Source organism: Rutidosis leptorrhynchoides, chromosome 7 (assembly GCF_046630445.1).
Source record: "Rutidosis leptorrhynchoides isolate AG116_Rl617_1_P2 chromosome 7, CSIRO_AGI_Rlap_v1, whole genome shotgun sequence".
Lineage (NCBI taxonomy): Eukaryota > Viridiplantae > Streptophyta > Magnoliopsida > Asterales > Asteraceae > Rutidosis > Rutidosis leptorrhynchoides.
The window spans coordinates 78,432,779-78,452,958 of record NC_092339.1 but is presented as its reverse complement, the minus strand read 5'-3'; the positions used below and the strand labels follow the sequence as shown (position 1 = coordinate 78,452,958).

At 33.4% G+C, this 20,180-nt stretch overlaps 3 protein-coding genes across 3 annotated transcripts; 2 read left to right on the top strand and 1 right to left on the bottom strand.

Moving 5' to 3' along the window:
• Window positions 1–6,343: 6,343 nt before the first annotated feature.
• Window positions 6,344–8,631, top strand: LOC139857898 (protein RER1B-like). The gene is made up of 4 exons (XM_071846748.1): window positions 6,344–6,446; window positions 6,908–7,279; window positions 8,127–8,307; window positions 8,404–8,631. Exons 2-4 carry the CDS (start codon window positions 6,930–6,932, stop codon window positions 8,440–8,442), a joined length of 570 nt encoding a protein of 189 aa, XP_071702849.1. The 5' UTR covers window positions 6,344–6,446; window positions 6,908–6,929; the 3' UTR covers window positions 8,443–8,631.
• Window positions 8,632–11,972: 3,341 nt separating this feature from the next.
• On the bottom strand, window positions 11,973–15,335 carry LOC139857706 (uncharacterized). The gene is made up of 3 exons (XM_071846532.1): window positions 15,303–15,335; window positions 13,893–14,989; window positions 11,973–13,267 (listed from the first exon to the last, which is right to left on the bottom strand). The coding sequence occupies exons 2-3, from the start codon at window positions 14,970–14,972 to the stop codon at window positions 12,203–12,205; spliced, it is 2,145 nt and encodes a 714-aa protein (XP_071702633.1). The 5' UTR covers window positions 14,973–14,989; window positions 15,303–15,335; the 3' UTR covers window positions 11,973–12,202.
• Window positions 15,336–17,366: 2,031 nt separating this feature from the next.
• LOC139859366 (protein ALP1-like) lies at window positions 17,367–18,680 on the top strand. Its single transcript, XM_071848157.1, has one exon. The coding sequence runs from the start codon at window positions 17,367–17,369 to the stop codon at window positions 18,678–18,680; it is 1,314 nt and encodes a 437-aa protein (XP_071704258.1).
• The last annotated feature ends 1,500 nt before the right edge of the window (window positions 18,681–20,180 follow it).

The following is a 20,180-nucleotide window of genomic DNA, read 5'->3' as shown; positions in this document are numbered from 1 at the left end:
TATATATATATATATATATATATAAGTAAAAATATTTTCATTTGTTTGTTAAAACGATATTTTAGTAAATAAAGATAATAATTGAAGTGATAAAATAATATTAATGATAATACTGATATTAATGATAATAAGATTAATAATTTTATATACTTGATAATAATAGTAATTATAACAGTCTTATTACTAATGGTAATCTTAATAATAATAATAATAATTTTGTTAATAATAACAATAATAATAATAAATCTATAATGTTACTAATATTAATAGTTTGTATTATTTTCATAATGACAATGATAATAATCTTAATCATGATAATACCTATACAAACATTAATAATACTTATGATATTACTTAATAGCAAGAATGATAGTGATATAAATCGTAGTAATTATGTTCACATAACAAATATGATAATACATATACTAGTCGTTAAAAATAAATATGACAATAATAATAATAGTAGTAGTAATATCAATATATTTATTTATACTTTATTCATAATAATAATAATGATAGTTAATACTTAGATTACAAAAGTTATGATAATAAATACGTTAATAATCTTATTAACAATAATAATTGTAATCATAATAATAATAACAATGATAATAATAATAATAATAATAATAATAATAATAATAATAATAATAATAATAATAATAACAATAATAATAATAATAATAATAATAATAATAATAATAATAATTATTTGAAAATGAAAACTACCTTAAAGAGCTTTCTAAAAAAAGCGCATTGGACGAGTCTCGAACCCTCGACCACCCGTTAACCCGAAAACACCCATCACCACTCCTCTGTGCCTGTTTTTCTGAATAATTCCTATTCTATATCTTTATAACCCGATTTTACAGTTCCCTCTTCATCTCCAATATTTCACTCGACCCAAAATTCCATAGTAGCCATAACGGTTTTGTTTGGAATTCTTTTTGACACAGCAGACGACTAGTAATCGATTACTATATTTAAAACAGAATTAAAGTAAATTAAAAAGATAAAAAATAGAACTGGAACAGACCGTATATCCCGTTCATTAACTTGGAATCGATTTTTAATTTCTAAAACGTTTTAGATAAAATTTATAACATGAAAAAGGTAGTAAAACATTCATATAAACTTTATGTAACCTCAATTGGATCCAATACATTGATTTGAACTCGAATTTTAATATGAACAAAACTGTTGACTTTTTAAGAACAAACTTTGACTCGAGAATTCGTTTCGGTTTTGAAGAGTTGAAAGATGTGATTTTGCAGATAAGTTTACATAAGGAATCCTAACAACTCTGCATTGATGGATTTTGAAAAATGGAACGAATTCAAGCTTTTGAATTTTCTGAACAAGAACAGCGAATAACTTTTTTTTATTTTATAAAATTCTGTTTTTTTTATTCCATTACACAGTATGTAGGATATGTATACTGAACGATTTCTGTTTTACAGCTCGAATGAAAATGATTTTTAACAACTCCCGACCATTACAAAAATTAGACACAGTTGGAAGTGGATTGATAACAGTATCATTCATTCTTTTCTTTATGTAATATTTATATAAGTAATATTTAATAATAATTAAATATATAATGTTTATATTAATTATAATAGTAAATAAATAATGCTACTAATAATTATAATAATATTGTTAATAACCTGTATTATTTTCTAATAATTATAATAATATCTTTATTAATAATGATAACATCCAATCATAATACAATTAATAATAAAAATATTACAAACTACATGTTTCATTATTCATATCTATATAGTATATAGTAATATCAATAACTATATTTTAACTTATAATTACTTTTAATATATTAATGTTACAATTTATTTTTTTATGTAATGTTTTCTATTTATATAATATATAACAGAATATTTATACATTATATCTATTACAATGTACATATAATTATACATAGAATCATACCTATTCATATATAGGTTTATATATATATATATATATATATATATATATATATATATATATATATATATATATATATATATATATATATATATATATATATGTTTTCTATTTATATAATATATAACAGAATATTTATACATTATATCTATTACAATGTACATATAATTATACATAGAATCATACCTATTCATATATAGGTTTATATATATATATATATATATATATATATATATATATATATATATATATATATATATATATATATATATATATATATATATATATATGTATATATATATATGTATATGCAATTATGTTTCAAATGTTAAATAGATAACTATATATATATCAAACAATTAACCCCAAATATAATATTATACTTTTATTATCTTGATAACATTGGCAATTTATGTTTGAACAATTTATATACAATATACTCTATATATTCAAAATAACAAGCTTTAGTTAATTAAAGTCATCTTTCATAATAATTAAATTACTTAATAGTTCACTAATATATTTAATATAATTATTTACATATATACTTATTTATATTTACATTTCTAGTTACAATTAAAGGTTCGTGAATCGTTGGGAATGGTCGAAGGTCAATTGAATGTATGAAACAGTTCAAAATTTTTAAGACTCAACATTACAGACTTTGCTTATCATGTCGGAAACATATAACGATTTAGTTTAAATTTAGTCGGAAATTCCCGGGTCATCACATAGCTAACCCTCCGGGTGTAGCTTGTTGGTGTTGTTCATATCGTCGATGGTGAACTTACTCTGTTGACTTCTTAGCTTGTTGTATAGCGCTCGTACGGTATGCTTAGTTTAGTTCGCCTTATACTTGGATGCTCCGGCATGCGTTATTTGATTATTTGTGTGGCGTGTCCATTTTATGCATATATATATATATATATATATATATATATATATATATATATATATATATATATATATATATATATATATATATATATATATATATATATATATATATGTATGTAGTATATTCTCACTCACTAATCGTTAGCTTACTCTCTCGTTGTTTACATTTTTATAGATATGCATGGATGCGGTGGCTCGGGTAAGCGTGGGGACTAGTGGACTTGCGTAGTTGCTTAGAAGACGTGCTTTTGGATTTGATTAGGATTGGGTGGCGGATCCCCAATCACCATGCTCGATCTTTATTTTGTGTTAAAATCATGTGGTCGAAAACTTGTATTTTGTACGAAAGTCGTAAAACGGCCGATGTGGGCCCGGTGTCGTAAAACTCGTTTTATTATTGGAACGTGTTAGTTTTACCAAATATAAAATGTTGTGAAAAGCGTTTAGTCTAAAAGTGTCAGGAAGCGGAAGATCTTTAAACGAAAAATAAAAATTTCGGACAGAACCTGAAATGGCTTGTGCGCGCCGCGCACATAGGGGGGCCGCGCGCCCCTCTGTTATAAAAAAAAAATTCTTGCTGCGTGTTCGTTTGGATAACGGGTTGGGTCTTTACACTAAGTAGCTTTTAACAGACTCCATGATGGAATCTGCAGAGCTACCAGTCAAGAAAGACAAGATGACATTGATTGAATCTTGTAGTTCTAAGAGGTGCTAATTGTGTTGGCTAGAAAAAAGCTAGCGAGATTCGAGACCCTTGGGAGTAGTGACCCCAAGGCCCTCTCGCAATCGACCGACATGGCTCCATTCAGAAATGGGGACTTCAATCAAAGCTTCAGCTGAAAAGAAGTCTGAAAATGGTAGGAGTCATTTGCTTCCTAGCCTTACTGTGTATGTGTTGAACCGAGTATCCTTTAAGAACAACGAGCAAGATCAAAGACGGAAGAGACAATGAATTAAAGATAAATCAATAATATATAATAAATGTTGAAATTACATGAATTTAACAGAGAAATATTGGTTGGCTACAGGAAGATCAAGCATGATCTCCCCTACCCCTGGATCACCGAAAAACGACTCACCGGGTTTGAGTTTACACACATAACTCTTAAATCCTAATGAAACACACGAACTATATTTATAGGCTTGCACTAGTCATTCTTGTGAATGGAACGATGGACATTTTCATGAATGTCCCAACAGACACAGATGTTTATGTGATGTAACTGACCAATTTCACGCGTTTAGTACTTCTTAGGTGTAAAATATAATAATGAATGTGCATAATGTATTTAATCAACGACGACCAAATAAAATATGAATCAACAGTATACTTTCGAGTCCTATTATTTATAATCTTCGTTTTTTCGTTAAACAAAACAATTAGTTGACAATTATATGAAACCTACATAATAAATAAATAAATTTAAATAGTAAATTGTAAATCATAAATAAATAAATAAATAAATAAATAAATAAATAATAAATGATAAATAATACTGTATATGAAATGATAATCTCTAAGACTACTCTTATTCATAACACCTGTCATGGAACCACACTGCTGTCACATCAGCGCCACCTCAGCAGCTTCTTCCAACCACTTCAATAATATTCATCGCACCCACCACATTGACCCCACTTCCAATATTAATTATTCTATTATTTTTATTTATTATTAATATTATTATTATTTATATTTTTAAATTTAAAAAAAATTCAAAACCCAATGGCTATAAAATGAACGTTTTTTTTTTTTTTTTTTTTTTTTTTTTTTTTAAACGGTTACTTTTTTCCACCTCTATATAAACAACCCTTCACAACTAATTAAACACACACTTCTTCATCATCTATTTTCTCAAAATTAAACTACTCTTAAACCAAAAATGTTGACTACTCCCCCCATGATTGCTTCGTTCAATGTTTACTACGATGGTGGTTTCGATACAAAGTACAAAGTGTATGATTACACTAGTGGTAAAAAAAGTCACGTTTTCCGAAATCGACATTCGTGACTTCGGCTTAGAAAGTTTATTAGCTTTGTTGAAGCAAAACGTACCCTTCGAACACACGGATGTTCTATACTTTGAAGACGATTGTCTTCCCGAGGCGATGAGTCTTCGGACCGAAAAAACTTGGAACTTGATCAAAGAAACTCTCTCATGGCGTTCAAATGTAATATCTCTGTATTTGATTTATGAAGACTACTCTCTGCCATGCAGTTTCGCTTACTACAGTGATGGTCAATTCTGGTCGGATATTCCTGAATCGCAAGAAGATTAAGTATCATGTAACCGTTTGTGTTTGTGTTCGTGTTTGTGGTTGTCTTTTAAGTTTATTTTAATTATGTTGTATTTCAAAAAATGTAACCGTTTGAATTTGTGTTTTGAATAAAAGTGTTGTTTAAAAAAGAAACATTGCATTAAAGTTAAACATTACATAACATTACGATAAACATTAAATAAAAGTACATGAAAATTAAAAACATACAATAAGCATAAACTAGTCTTCGTCTTCATCTTCATACTCTTTTTTAACCTTGTCATCTTCATCTTCTTCATCAGCTTCTTCCTCATCTAGTTGTGGATCAGTCACATGTTCGGGAATGTTTAAAGGTCCCGAACTTGGATCATAGCGAATACGGTGGTTTGGTGGAAGATTCCAAATGTGTTCAATAAGAGTATCTCGAAGAAAATGATGACTGCCTTTATCCCTTAGTTCTTTATCCATTCGCATATGTAGTTCAACCAGTTCTTGGAAGTCTAAATGTCGAGGACGACGTGTTGGCTGATAATATAATCGGGTATAAGTTCTTGATTAAATTTGATTATACCTCGACATATACGGATGAACAAATACTTGCTCATACGAAAGCGTCGCCGAAACCTATCGAGCGGGAAAGTAGGGGTGTCGGAAAAATAATCGTTGAATAGTTGTCTAGCTTTTCCTTCTCGATCTCTAGGAAAGTGTCTTTTAGGAGCTCAGGTATCGGTACAACTTCACCTTCGGCTCCATCTTCTTCTTCTAAAAAATCGATAGCAATGAGTGCATGAATTGGATTATATGCATTTGCAATTGCTAACGCCTCTTCATAAGTTTCATCATCTCGAACCATTCTCAAATGGATATTTTTTAAGTGTTTTTATTAGTAATAGTTGAAATATATAATGTATCAAATGGGTACAACTATATATAGTGCTACATTGAAAAAAAATAAAATAAAAATACAAACGGCTATTTTTACAACGGATATATTGGATTTTGAGTCCCACTAGTGCGTTACCAAATGTTGTTGCACATCATAATCAAAGGCGGTGGATGCAAACGACGCCTCAACGGCTGCCGCTAGCATTGGCGTGAATCAACCGTGGAGTCAACGAAGCTCCAACCGCGCTCCGATGTGAGTTGTCTAAACGATAAGAGAAAGAGATTTATATTTTAAATTTTGATATTTTAATTTTATTATCTCCTCCTTCTCAAGCTTATTTTGATCACCAAAACAACACACACACACAGCTGAATATCACCGATACTTTTGAATCACAATTTCATCAACCTCTGAAAAACCCTAAAATCAAACCAAAAAAGTTACAATTTTTTCACAGGTAGTGCTAACACTCTTTCTAGTATTTATTCCATAGTCTGTCCATCTCTATTCAGTTATTAGGGTTTTTTTTCCTTCTTTTTTTCCTGCTATTTTGCTCTTACTCTCCGTACACTAGTTTCACTCTATCTTTGTTTTCTCCGTTTTAATGATGAATTAACCTAATTAATCAACAGTACACGTTAATTGCATCATATTATGTAACCGTTTTCGTTTATGTGCTGTATCACTCATTACAGGAAGCATATAAGTTGACTAAACACAGTCATAGTTAACTCTTATATGTAGAAATTAAGTAGAATACATATAATTTAACTGCTTATATTTTGTATATTTGTAGTTACTTATTAGAGATCACGTTAGCTTTCAACATATGTTGAACCGTTATACGTTAAAATATCGATAATAAGCGAGTAGAATACGTATTATTGAACTGTTTGTGATTTATATTACTCGTTGCAGAGATATATATCGAAGAATTTAGATGGAAGGAGTTAGGGGTGATGCAGCTGCAGCAATGGCACCGATAGCCAAATGGCGAAGTGAATTTTCGAAGGTGTTTCAGTTATATTTGGATAAATCGACACCTCTTCCGCTTCAGAGGTGGCTTGGGACACTTGTTGTTGCTGCAATATATGTGTTACGGGTTTATTATGTTCAAGGGTTTTATGTCATCTCTTATGGTCTTGGGATATATGTATTGAATCTGTTGATTGGATTTTTGTCACCAAAGGTTGATCCGGAGATCGAAGCTTTGGATGGGGCTTTTCTGCCTACAAAAGAGTCTGATGAATTTAAGCCTTTCATACGTCGACTACCAGAGTTTAAGTTTTGGTGAGTTTACTGTTTACCATCCGTTTCTGATGTTTTCATTGTGATTATTTTGTTTTACTTGGAAGAGTTTAATATGGTAGTTATAGACTATTTGATTCATATGTGTGGCCATAAAAAATTAGCAAATAACACGCAATACTTGGATCCTGTATGTACACAATATTTGAATCCTGTATGCAGTGGCGGAACTAGGATTTTTATCACCGGGGGCAAAAATTTTTTTTTTAACTTAGCAATTCTTTTGGACAAAATATGGAGGTTTTGGGGCAAAAAATTGAGGTTTTTAGGCAAATTATGAAGGTTTTTGGGCAAAATTTGAAAGTTTTGGGGCAATAGTTGGAGAATTTTGGGCAAAATTTGAAGGTTTTGGGGCAAAATATGTAGGTTTTTTGGCAAAAAAAAAAAAAAAAAATTCCACTGGGGGCAAAGTCGAAAAACCCAAAATTTTTACACTGAAAAAAAAAATCCACTGGGGGTGCCCCCACTCTGCCCCCAAGTAGTTTCGCCACTGCCTGTATGTACACGATCATGTTTTTGGTGTCTTTTGAAAGTTGAACAGTTAAACTTTATAATTCACTGAATTGTTAGAAGTAGCATACAGCGCAAATTGACCCATTTCTATAATAATGGGTTGGAATTGCCCCCTAAGTTTATGATAAGAGCAACAATTGCTCAAATTTTAATTTTATTCTCAACTGTTACAACACTTGGACATGGTTCAGACTTCAAATATGATCACATCATGATATTTAGTCTTATTTTTGAACAATGTGGCCCTTTTTCTTAACCGTAGATAGTTGATTGGTAACAAATTAGGCTCATCTATTTTTTTTGTTTGAGTTTTCAGGTATGCCATCACAAAGGCTTTTGCAGTAGCGTTTCTTCTGACATTCTTTTCAGTATTTGATGTCCCTGTTTTCTGGCCCGTACTCCTCTGCTATTGGATTGTTCTGTTCATCCTCACAATGAAGCGTCAAATCACACACATGATTAAATACAAATACGTCCCGTTTAACATCGGAAAGCAGGTAAGAATTTATATCTTCTCCAGATAAATAACTCTCACCTAACCAACCAATAATGCTGTTACGATTGTTAAAACTGATTTGTTGAATGCTTGACAGACGTATGGTGGTAAGAAGTCACATGTAGCAAGGCACTGAATTTGGAGGGTCGATTTTGAACAGGTTTGCAGGCAGAATAGGTTGATGTCGTATTATCTTAGTAGTTTTTTACTCAGCTCTACTATTTTTTAGCCCACTCAACTGTTTTTCTGTAATCAATTAGAAAGTGATTTATTATATTATAGATATGTTGATATGTTGATGTAGGTGTATATATATATTCTGTCTTTAAGTCAACCCAAGCTTGCTCTTGATATTTGAGACTTTTTTAGGTTAATTCGAAGAGTCGTAGTTCTTATTCTGCCTAGAAGTCAAGATGTAGTGTTTTCTAAATTTTTCTTGAAGTCACATGGAAAAAGTTCCTTCATGTTTGTGTGACCCTTTATCACTAAGACCACTCCTAGTGCAGCGTGATGGGTCATTTTTTTACCTCCATCACGCCTCCATAACGCCACTATGGGGCGTGATGGGAGGGAAATTATGTGGGCGTGATGGGAGCATCATGGAAGTAAAATTGGGGGTGATGGAGATATTAACCAATCACAATTTAGATAAATCCATTTATAATTTAATTAAATCAATAAAATTAATAAAATAACTCCATCACACAAATATCACCCCATACCACTACAAATTCCATCATGCCATCACATTTGCCAAATCAGCACTATACCCCTCAAAAACACTCCATCACACCCTGTCACCACTACAAATGGTCTAAAACTGTCTCACCAAAAATTGTGCTTCCTGACCTGAACTGAGGGTTTTGACATTTGGAACCTGAAAGTTTGAACCTTTTCATTTAGGCTGCAACAAGTTAGATTAACTCGAGCTCGACCCAGTATTATATATGAAACGTTTCACAACTTTCAGAAGTTAAAAGCACAAGAAAAGTTAATGCGTGCTAAGTCCTTGGTATGTTTATGAATGCAATTGAGAAGTGTATCGATGTGGTGTTTCTAATGCAATCACGGGTGGTTTGTTTAAAAATGCACGTATGTTAAACATGCATTTGTCGTTTAAAAGGCCACTAGCAACTATTCATATCCGTCTTTAACATGTTCATCCCGATACCAACCGCGCCATCTAGTTCTTGCCTGTCGTTATTTCTTATGAATTTTATATTCAAAACAGTAAAAGTAAGATTTACAAAAGTTTAGTTCATAGTTACTGTACAACACATGCAATAATTTCTTTTGATTGGTTGAAATACGAAATTTACACTTAATTCTATAACAAATTAGAATAGTAAGGTAGAGACTAGATGGACGGAGTAGCATACATAGTTTAATTGTTAATCGGTATACAATACTGTACATCTACATAGTTCCATAATTATTAGTATAACATATGAATAATTATGTGTTAATTTTATTTTAAATGTCTACATAAAATAAAATAATACTCCGCAAAACACTGCATTTACATCTAACTTGGCGCTATATGGCTTTATTTTTTCATGATAGAAAAAAATTTAAAAAATCTTTGAATAAAGCTGTATGCAAGTATTCTACAAAAGATATACAACAACAAAACTCAATACCACATGATTGGTGTATGGGGATGTGAGATGTAAACAATCTTTCCCCTATCCGAGAATAAAGACAAGTCATTTATCCACCCAGAGTAAAAACACTCTCAAAAAGTGGAGAAAGTCATCACTCTCTCTATTCGACGGATAGAGAGATTGCTTCCAAGTGGACCTCCGGCCAATTAGTAGATAAAAATAAAAATTAAGACGCCGTGAAAATGGTAAAATCAAATTTGCATGGGTTTTAAATTCTGTCTGAAAATTTACTTTAGGCTCTAAGAGTCAGTTAAGTCGTCAATAAATCAACGCTTACAAAAGATATACTCGCTTCCAATGTTTTCCATTTTGATTTTGGGTGTCATGTAGTAATTTTCTATGTATGGCTTTACTCATAATAAGGGGCGAAAGTGTTAAGGGGCAGGGGGGCGGCCGCCCCCGGTGGTTTTTTTTTCAGTGTAAAAATTTTGGGTTTTTCGACTTTGCCCCCGGTAGATTTTATTTTTTGCCCTCAAACCTACATATTTTGCCCCAAAACCTTCAAATTTTGCCCCAAATTCTTCAACTTTTGCCCCAAAATTTTCAAATTTTGCCCCAAAATATCCAACTTTTATCCTAAAATCTTCAAATTTTGTCCAAAAAAATTGCTACGATTAATTTTTTTTTTATTGCCTCCGGTGAAAGAAATCCTAGTTTCGCCACTGCTCATAATAATATATCATAACAATCCTAAGATAGCCGGTTGTTTGTGTACATATATCGTCACAAGAGGTCTAAAACACGAACATAACTAGCAACATATCGAGTGTGATCTGCGTACATCCAAATAAAAATTTTCATTTTTCCCAATAATCTGGGCATAAAAACTTTATCTGTTCAACCGTTGTATTATATTATATTATATATCAAATATATAACACATTAACTATAACAACTATAACTTTTTATTAAAATCAAGAAAGGATTAACCATTCCATTCGGATCATTACCCAACCTATCTGCCCCAGCCATGTTGCCAGCTCAACAAATATACATAAACGTATTGTTTTAGCATTAAATCTCTAAAACTAAGAAGTGATGCGCATCACCCTGGTTCCCTTCATAAAAGTTTCATATCCATGAATGCGCTTAGACAACGTAAGTCAACATTGTAACTCATCCATATTTTGGAGTGTTCAAATCTCCTCCACAAGCTTAATAATTTCATGAAAAGCCATCAAGAAACATACAAGTATACAGACATTTTATGCTCAGAGATATGGGAATAAGATACAAAAAGTTCACATCATAGCTGATATTGCGCTTCTAAGATAGACTAATATATTTCCTTACGGAGGAATCCATGGCAGACAATTACCGTGCCTGATATGAGGTCCAAATGCAAGTTATTGGTAGAGTGTGAAAACATTCAATGTAATATTCTCCTTGGCAGAAACCTGCAACTTAAGCAAATACAAAGCAAGTCAAATATAAAGACGCCCAACCGGTAATTCAAGTATACAAAGTCCTAGAGCCCTTTTAAATTATGAGATATTTCTTGCACCAATATAACTATCTTAACTAAACAAAACTCATTAACTATCTAAAATAATACTACAAAACATGAAGAAATGTATTCTCAGTTAGCCTTAGCTGCCCATTTTTCAAAGCCTACCGGATAGAACAACCTGACCCATACATATTACCACCTTTAATTAAAAGGGCTGGAAGATAAAACAATGGCAACTTGGCAAGTTTTACTGACAACTATAAGATAATGTTTTGAATATACCCCTAACTAAAAGAGCCCAACGGGTTTACTGTTCGCGATGGTAGTTTTGTGTTTACCCCCAACTTCGGGGGTATGGTAAATCGCCTTTTTTTGACTTATTTTTTCTAACCTTCTTTGAGACCTTTTTTTTCAACCTTTTTTCCCGGCAGCGAAGCGCAGGTACATGTTACTCGTTACAACCATCCATAAGTATCTCATGATTATTTATAACATACAGTCACGAAAACAGGATCAAAATAATATGCTTTAAACAGTAATAAACACCAACTCTCATGATTAACTTTATGTTGAAAACCGAATGGAGTGTAACATAACATTAGTCTTATCTGAATATAGCAAAAGCGCAAACAATGCAAGATCATGTAAACAACTTCAAACATAAAACTCTGATTATAACTAATAACAACAAACTTTTCTAGAGACATCACACCAATCTCAGTTCACGATGTTCGCACTGTTTGCAGTAGAAGAATCATGACAAAATCATCAACTTATATCATCTAAAATAACTTCCTTGATGGTTTCTTATTGTTGGAGTCGAACATTCGAGAAGCCTGTAAGCTCATATTCAGATCTACAGACGGTGTAAACCCCCGATCTATCATCAAATCACGTACTCGTTCAGCATCTTTCCAAAATTTACCCGCACCAAGAGATCTTATAACTTTTTCAAATTCATTCGAACTCAATTTCTCTTTATTAGCTTCAATAACACCAAGAGCTTGAAGGGCTTTCTTTTCTTGACCAACTCGAGAATACATATCACATAAACTTATATGAACATCAAGCGATGGAGAAATACCTTTTTCATTAAACTTTTTCATTAATCCCTCTACATCATCAATCAATTGCAACTTACCAAGCCAATCGATAAGTACCGAATAAGTGGCGGGACCATGCTCGATCCCGTCTTTTTCAAGTTGTAATAAAAGAGACAATCCCTGATCCAAATAATTCTTTTGAGCATACGCTTGAATCATTCTTGCAATACACTTATCATCAGGTTTATACCCCATTTTGATGATGTCATCAAAATGTTTTCTTGCATCATCCGGATGGCCTTTTCGACTATAAGCCTCGACTAGAAACGTCAAGGACTCACGGCTAGGTTGATAGCCCGCAAAAGACATTCGGTTCACAATTCTTTCAGCACCAGCAGGGTCACCTTGTTGAGCATATGCCTGAAGAACAGCTAAGTATATATCTTCTGATGATTTTGAATGGTTTGACTCTAGGATTCGCAACTCGGATTCAGCTGACTTATGATCACCAGCATTAACATATGCCATGATGATCGAGTTGTAAACGTTGCGATCAGGTTGGAACCCTTGGCTTCTTAAACTTTCAAAAGTCTGTTTTGCGAGAGCCAAGTTGCCTGATTTACTATACATATGAACCATAGTAGTTTTTGTTAGGATATCAGGTACTATGCCCTTTTCGTGCATCTTGTTAATGATTCTTTCAGCTGCATCAAACTGGTTCAGCTTGGCATTGGCAGCCACTAGTTGTGAATAATCTCTTACATCAGTTTCAAATGATTCTTCGTCAAGTAAAAGTTCAGCAACCTATAAAAAACAAAGTGTCACGGAGATTATAAAAAAATAAAATATTTTGATAGAAACTCTAGTTTGCTACCATCAAGACATGGGTCTAAACTTTCAGTAACAAAACTATAACTTTTCAAGTTTCATGGCAGATCACAAAAATCAAAATAGTGTACAGAGATAGAAAATAACAGGTGAATATAATGATGCTTGTTCCCAGGGGCGTAACTAGAAAGGGCAGGCGAGGGCACCCGCCCTCAGTGGATTTGTAATTTTTAATGCAAAAATTTTGGATTTTTTTCATTTTCCTCGATGGATTTATTTCTTGGCCAAAAGTTTTCATATTTTGCCCCTAAAGCCTACATATTTTGTCTAAAACCTCCGTATTTTACCCAAAAATCTCCATATTTTACCCAAAAACTTCCGTATTTTGCCCAAAAGCCTCCATATTTTATCTAAAAAAGTTGGTACGCTTTAGGAAAAAAATTCGCCCGCGGTGAAAAAAATTTCTGGTACCGCCACTGCTTGTTCCTACAGACTATGGAGAGGTAATTAAGCTTTCGCAATTTACTTCTATACTGCAATATAAAACAGAACTATGCTCCTGTCAATGTATTACCAATAATGAAGGGGGAATGCTAAATACCTTAAGATATAATTGATCATTCTTCTCTTTTAATCTTTCAAGAAGTCCAATCCAGTCAACCCTGGTAGGTTGTTGCAGTTCTTTCCATTCCGAAATCAGTGGGGCCGGGTCATCATCCCCTTGCAATGACAGTATATTCTCGGTAACAATCTTGCATTTCCCAGAAATAGGTTTCGGTTCCTTAGGCCAAATAGATTCACCCCTCTCATGAATTTGTTCAGCCACTTCAGACCATTTTGGCTTTGAAAGATCAAGACCATAAATATTGTACTTTATCTTTCCACTTCTTTTAGGTAAAGAAACTTCCTTATCATCATCATCATCAACATTTACTCCCTCCATACCACTTTCAGAAGCTTCAAGAATTTCAGTTTCAACTTCTGGTTCTTTACCCTCTTGTCGCATACGCTCCATTAACTCATAAAACTCACTATCCTCGAATTTCTCACGAGCCCATTTAAACCTAAGTTCTCTAAGCAAGTCCCCTCGGATTCCTATCTCACCAGCAAACCTAGCCATTTCTTTAACTTCTTCAGAATGAAGAAAACTCTTCATTTTCTCCTTCTTCATAGCCTTCTTCATATCCTCTAAAACCACATTACTAACCTCCCACACAGTGTTCCACAAATCCTCACTAAATTCATGTGACACCGAAGACTGGTCGAGACAACCCTGCATATTCATCTCAACAACCTTCCCAACGATTATACGAAGCATAGCATCAATTGCGTTCTTATCAGCATCTGTATAAACCTCAGTAAGTTTTCCTCTCATAATCCAAACAAATCGAGATAAAAACTCATTCATAACAGCATTATCATCATCCTCTGAGTCCCCAGATACACTCACTATGCCTTTACCACCACTCGAAACAGTTTCTTGACCGGCGTGAATGAATCTATAAAATAACGAATGTGCCATCGGCGTTATACTGTTTTTGACACTGGTATCTGCTGCGTAAAACACAGGGGTAACGCAACGAGTTGTGCTAATCTGTCTATAACTCCATGACACAACTCTACCGTTACGCCTAGACGCCTTGTTAATCGGTATCCGAAATAAAAAATTCCTCAAATTCATTTTTCGATAACTTCGATCTGCTTTCACAACAGCAACAACACAAATAGAAAAATCAAAATCAGCCTACCAGATATTCAATAACGTTATTATACATGCTGTAAAATGCAATTTCTAACAAACTGAAACACATTATTTATGTATTTATTATGTATCTAACAAAAGCCGTATTTACGAAACCCTAGAATTAACATTAACAAATTTACACTAAAATTAGCTGCAAACGATAGTAATAATCATAGAATAATCATAATATTCAATAGCAAATGCAAACAAGTAACATTATACGAATCTATAATATAAAAAATGTTTTGTGAATGAACGAATTTTAACCTGAAATCAATGGGGCTGAGAGTTCCGATTTCGTTGAGTACAGAAAACAGTGACCAAGCAGAGGCTTTTGCTAGGGCTTTTCATTTTACTCAACTTATAGAAAAATTACCTTTTTACCCCCTACACTTTAGTTTATCATACTTGAACTCAAAAGGCAAAATGTTTTTTCATGTTGACTAACATTCTTTAACGGTGATATAAATTAAATTTGGACGAAATTAATTTGACGTTGGAAGCATTGACTAATTAATTTACGGTATGATGTTCTTTAAAACCTCGTTTTATCGCGAATATGAACATGTAGATGTTAAAGTCACAAGAGTATACATATACAAATAATATATTAATTTTATATTTAACGATAACTTGTTATCGTAAAACTAGGTGCATAAATATATTATATGTTCAATAATCAATAACCGCCATAAAAAATCAATATTAATTGTTGCGAACAACACACTTAAGTTTGTTAATGATGGTTTTAAGGATTGTTGTTCAAAAGATTATTTTAGACAAAATTGCACCAACAGTCCCCGTAGTTTGCTAAAAATGTCCCAATAGACACTGATTTTTCTTGATATGACAATCCTTGTGGTTTGCAGTGTTGTTGCTGACAGTCCAATACACTAACGTCTGTTAAAATCTAACGTTAGATGGCAACATGTACTAGTCACGTGAGGTTATTCCAATCTTTCTGTCTAGTTCTTGTTATAATGCGTCGACTTACCTATCTTTATATCCACGATTCCATTCCTCAATTTAAATTAACAAAATTTATACGCAACATCACTAATTGCAAACCCTAATTAAAAAGATGAATTATTTTTGCGGAAGACGAGCAATACTTTGTACATCTAAAAACCCGGGTCGTTAATTTGGGGATGCTCAGATAAAGTATGTATGAACACTAGGTAGACTATTTAAATTTTTTTAATTTGTACGAAATTTATTATTCAAGACCTCTATTTCGACAGAGTCATCAGTTACCTCATGTTTTGATGAAGCAACATTACACATAAACTCATTATCCTCATCCACACTATACTTGAAATCTTTCATATCTATTTCATAATCGGCAATAGTTTTATTCTCATGCACAATGTAATCATCATCACTATCGTCCTTGTCCACATCATTTGATTCACTCTCCTTTAGTACAGTTCCGGTTAATATACTTTTTTCAGGTTCTTTCTTACACACAATTACTTCACCTTTATTCTCATCTTTAGGTAGCACATGAACATCATCATCATTGATTATGTTGTACTCATGTTCGGTGTAGACACACAACTCTTTATTTTCCTTTACATGAGATATTAAAAAGTAGATGTCACAATCATTACAGAGAGTTTGTAACCCATAATCAAGGTCAGTATATGATCTCAGAAAGTGATAATACGTTCCACTACTACCAATGGCAAATTCATGATGAATCTTCATGGGGTTCTAAATTTTTTTTTCAAAGTTAATTATATTTAAAGAATATTTTTAGTGGTTATTTACTTTTAAAAAATCATAAATTGTAAAAATATATGAAGTCTAGTAGTTAATTTCAGTAGTATTCTATACAATTTGATAAGTACTTTATATTAATTTTTATATTAATAGTGAAGTCATAGGACCCCACTTCACATGCTTTAGGCTCGCCATTGACTACTACCATCATAACCCAAATCGTCTAACATATCTTTCAACTATTAAAAACAAAAAGTGTTTGTATCTACTAAGACGACTTGTAACGGGAGCACGGCCACGCCGTGAGTGGTGATGTGGCAACCGGCCACGCAGGGAGGAAGGAGGTAGCGGGGCGTGGCTGGGGGCGGCGGTGGTGGCGTGGGTAGGCGGCGGGGGTGGTAACGGGAGTGGGTGAAATTGATTGGGACACTTGGCAATTTTTTTAATTAATTTTCAATGTATCCGTTGCAATTTGGGCAAATTAAAAAAAAAAAAAATTTAATCCAATATTATTTATCCTATATATACACACCCATTTTACTCATTCTATATACATTTCTTTCCTCCTTACTTTTCCTTTCTTATTTACAAATACTATAAAATTTCATAATGGATAAAACATTCAAAATGCTCGAATTTATTATTGATGACGATTCGGATGATGAAAAAATATATAATTTTATTAGTAGTTTGGCGGACGAAGATGTCGAGGGAGAAGCTTCAAGTTCACGAGTCCCTCGCCCCCGTACCTATATTCCAAGGGATCGTGAAGATGCGGCAGTGAGGTTATACAACGATTATTTTTCTGAAACTCCAAACTATACGGAAAAGAACTTTAGGCGACGTTATCGAATGAGTCGTGAATTATTTCTCCGTATCATCGAAGGTATATCTAACTTTAATAGTAGCGATATTCCCGATTATTTTATGTTTTTTAGGGAACGTCCCGATGCTACTGGTCGTCAAAGTTTGATGATACTACAAAAATGCACGGCGGCCATACGTCAAATGGCGTATGGAACTACACCTGATTTACATGACGAATACATAAAAATTGGTGAGAAAACAGCTGCTTTATGTTTAGATAATTTTTGTAAATGCGTGTTTCATTTGTTTGCTAGACAGTACTTGAGAAAACCAACAGCCGAAGATATTGCTCGGCTGTATAATTTTCATGCCCAAAAACATGGTTTACCGGGTATGCTTGGTAGTATTGATTGTATGCATTGGGAGTGGAAGAATTGTCCAATTGCGTGGCAAGGTCAATATACTAGAGGAGATAAAAAAGGCCCGTCCATTATGCTTGAAGCAGTCGCCTCGCAAGATTTGTGGATATGGCATGCATTCTTTGGTATGGCGGGTGCGAACAACGACATTAACGTTTTAAATTATTCACCATTGTTCAACACCATTAAAAATGGAACTGCTCCACCTTCACCATTCGATGTTAACGGCCATCACTACGAAAGAGCTTATTACCTAGGTGATGGTATATACCCCGATTGGGCAATGTTGGTCAAAGCTCCCCATTCTCCAACTGACGAACCGCGGAAAAAATTTAAAAGGTTTCAAGAAAGTGCGAGAAAAGATATTGAGCGTGCATTTGGAGTATTACAGGGTAGATTTCAAATGTTAAAAACTCCGGCGAGATCTTTGGACTTCAACAAAATAAGAAGACATATGTATGCGTGTATCGTATTACATAACATGATTCAAGAAAATAACGGGTTTGTTATTGGGAAGAAAGAAGAAAGAATGATACAACGGAACCCACCACGTCGGTTACTCAGGGATTTGAGGGATCGAGATGCAATGGTTAAGGAAATAAGAGATAGGCAAGTTCACAAACAGTTAGAGGCAGATTTAACCGAGCACGTTTGGAACTTATCACCTTACTTTCGTACCGCTAATATTATTGAGTAATTTGTTATGTATTTCTAGTTTCGTTTTTAAGATTTTTAAATTATGTAATTTTTAATTTCAGTATTTTTAATTAATGTTATTCGTGTTTACTTATTGAGTAATGTAATTTTATTTTTAAACATCACTTTTATTGAACACACCAACGGTTACATTTTTAAACAAGAACTAAATTAAACTGAAATACAACATAAGATCTTAAAACACAACACAAATTTTGATGAATTCAGTAGAGTTCATCAAAAAAACGACCATCTGTGTCGTACTCTGGAGCCACCGGTTCTTCTTTTTCTTCTTCGTTTGCTTCATCGATGTAACGCCAACCCAACGTTTCTTCATCTTCATTAACCACATACAGAGTAATGCGGTTACCACGATCTTCAATGGTATCTTTTATCCCGTACCATTGATCGTAGGTACGAAGATAGCTTGCCTCCATCTCATCATCATAATCGTCTTCAAAAAACATCACACCCGTGTATTCACACGGTACATTTGCCTTCAGAAAGGCTAGCAGATCGTCTAAACCAACATCACGGATATCGATTCCTTCGAATGAAATTTTTTTGCCAAACTTGTAGACCTTGTAATGATTACGGAAATCACCCCCGTAATGAACATCGTATGCAACAATCATTGGGGGAATTGTTTTCATTTTGACTGATTGAAAGTGGTTTGATTTTGAGTTGAGTAGTGAAGTGTGTGAAATGAGTTGGGTATGTGGGTGTATTTATAGGTGAAAAGTATCATTTAAAAAAAAAAAAAAAAAACGGTCGGATTTTTATAGCCGTTTATTTTGAATTTTAAATTTTAAATTTAAAAATATTAATACTAAATTCAAAAAAGAAATAAATAAAACAGAAAAAATTAAAAATAAAATGCCACATCAGCTTTCCACTAACCCACACCACAAACCCACACAACCACTACTTCACTCAAACCACTCACACGTCCTAGTCATCAAAAAGCAACCTACGCCCCCAACCCACGCCCCCTACCGTTACGAATGGTCTAAGACCGGTTGTAACGGGGGTGGGCTCACGCCGTGGGAGCCGACGTGGCAACCGGCCACGCTCACCCCGATGGAGTAGCGGCGCTTGGGGAAGGGGGCGGGAAGAGGGGCAGCAGTTTGGTGCGTGGCTTGGCAACGCGCAAAGAGACGGGTGTGGGAGGGTGGATAGTCTACGTGACGCGACCTGGATGGCTAATTTGGGCAGTGAGTGGGTCCCATGTCAATTCTAGCTACCATGAAATAAAAGAAGAAAATGGAAATTTAAGTTTCAGTGTCTCCATGGATATGGAGTTGAAGATAGATATTGGGGAGAGAAGATAAAGGTAGGTGAGTGTGTATGTAATAAATAAATAAAAATAAATACGGATATCAGCATACATATGCATATTGATTTTAATTTTAATGTTAACTTAGTTACGGAGTATTATATTACTCCCTAATTTTAACTTAGGCATAGAGTATTATTTATTACTCGTAGTAAGGTTTAATAA

Bases quoted from the DNA above. Each gene is read 5' to 3' on its own strand.
- LOC139857706 (XM_071846532.1), bottom strand. From the start codon at position 14,972: ATGAATTTGAGGAATTTTTTATTTCGGATACCGATTAACAAGGCGTCT. The intron at 13,268-13,892 runs GTATTTAGCATT...TGTTTTTTATAG, and splicing joins ATGATCAATTATATCTTAAG to GTTGCTGAACTTTTACTTGA.
- LOC139859366 (XM_071848157.1), top strand. From the start codon at position 17,367: ATGGATAAAACATTCAAAATGCTCGAATTTATTATTGATGACGATTCG.
- LOC139857898 (XM_071846748.1), top strand. From the start codon at position 6,930: ATGGAAGGAGTTAGGGGTGATGCAGCTGCAGCAATGGCACCGATAGCC. The intron at 7,280-8,126 runs GTGAGTTTACTG...TTGAGTTTTCAG, and splicing joins CTACCAGAGTTTAAGTTTTG to GTATGCCATCACAAAGGCTT. The intron at 8,308-8,403 runs GTAAGAATTTAT...AATGCTTGACAG, and splicing joins CGTTTAACATCGGAAAGCAG to ACGTATGGTGGTAAGAAGTC.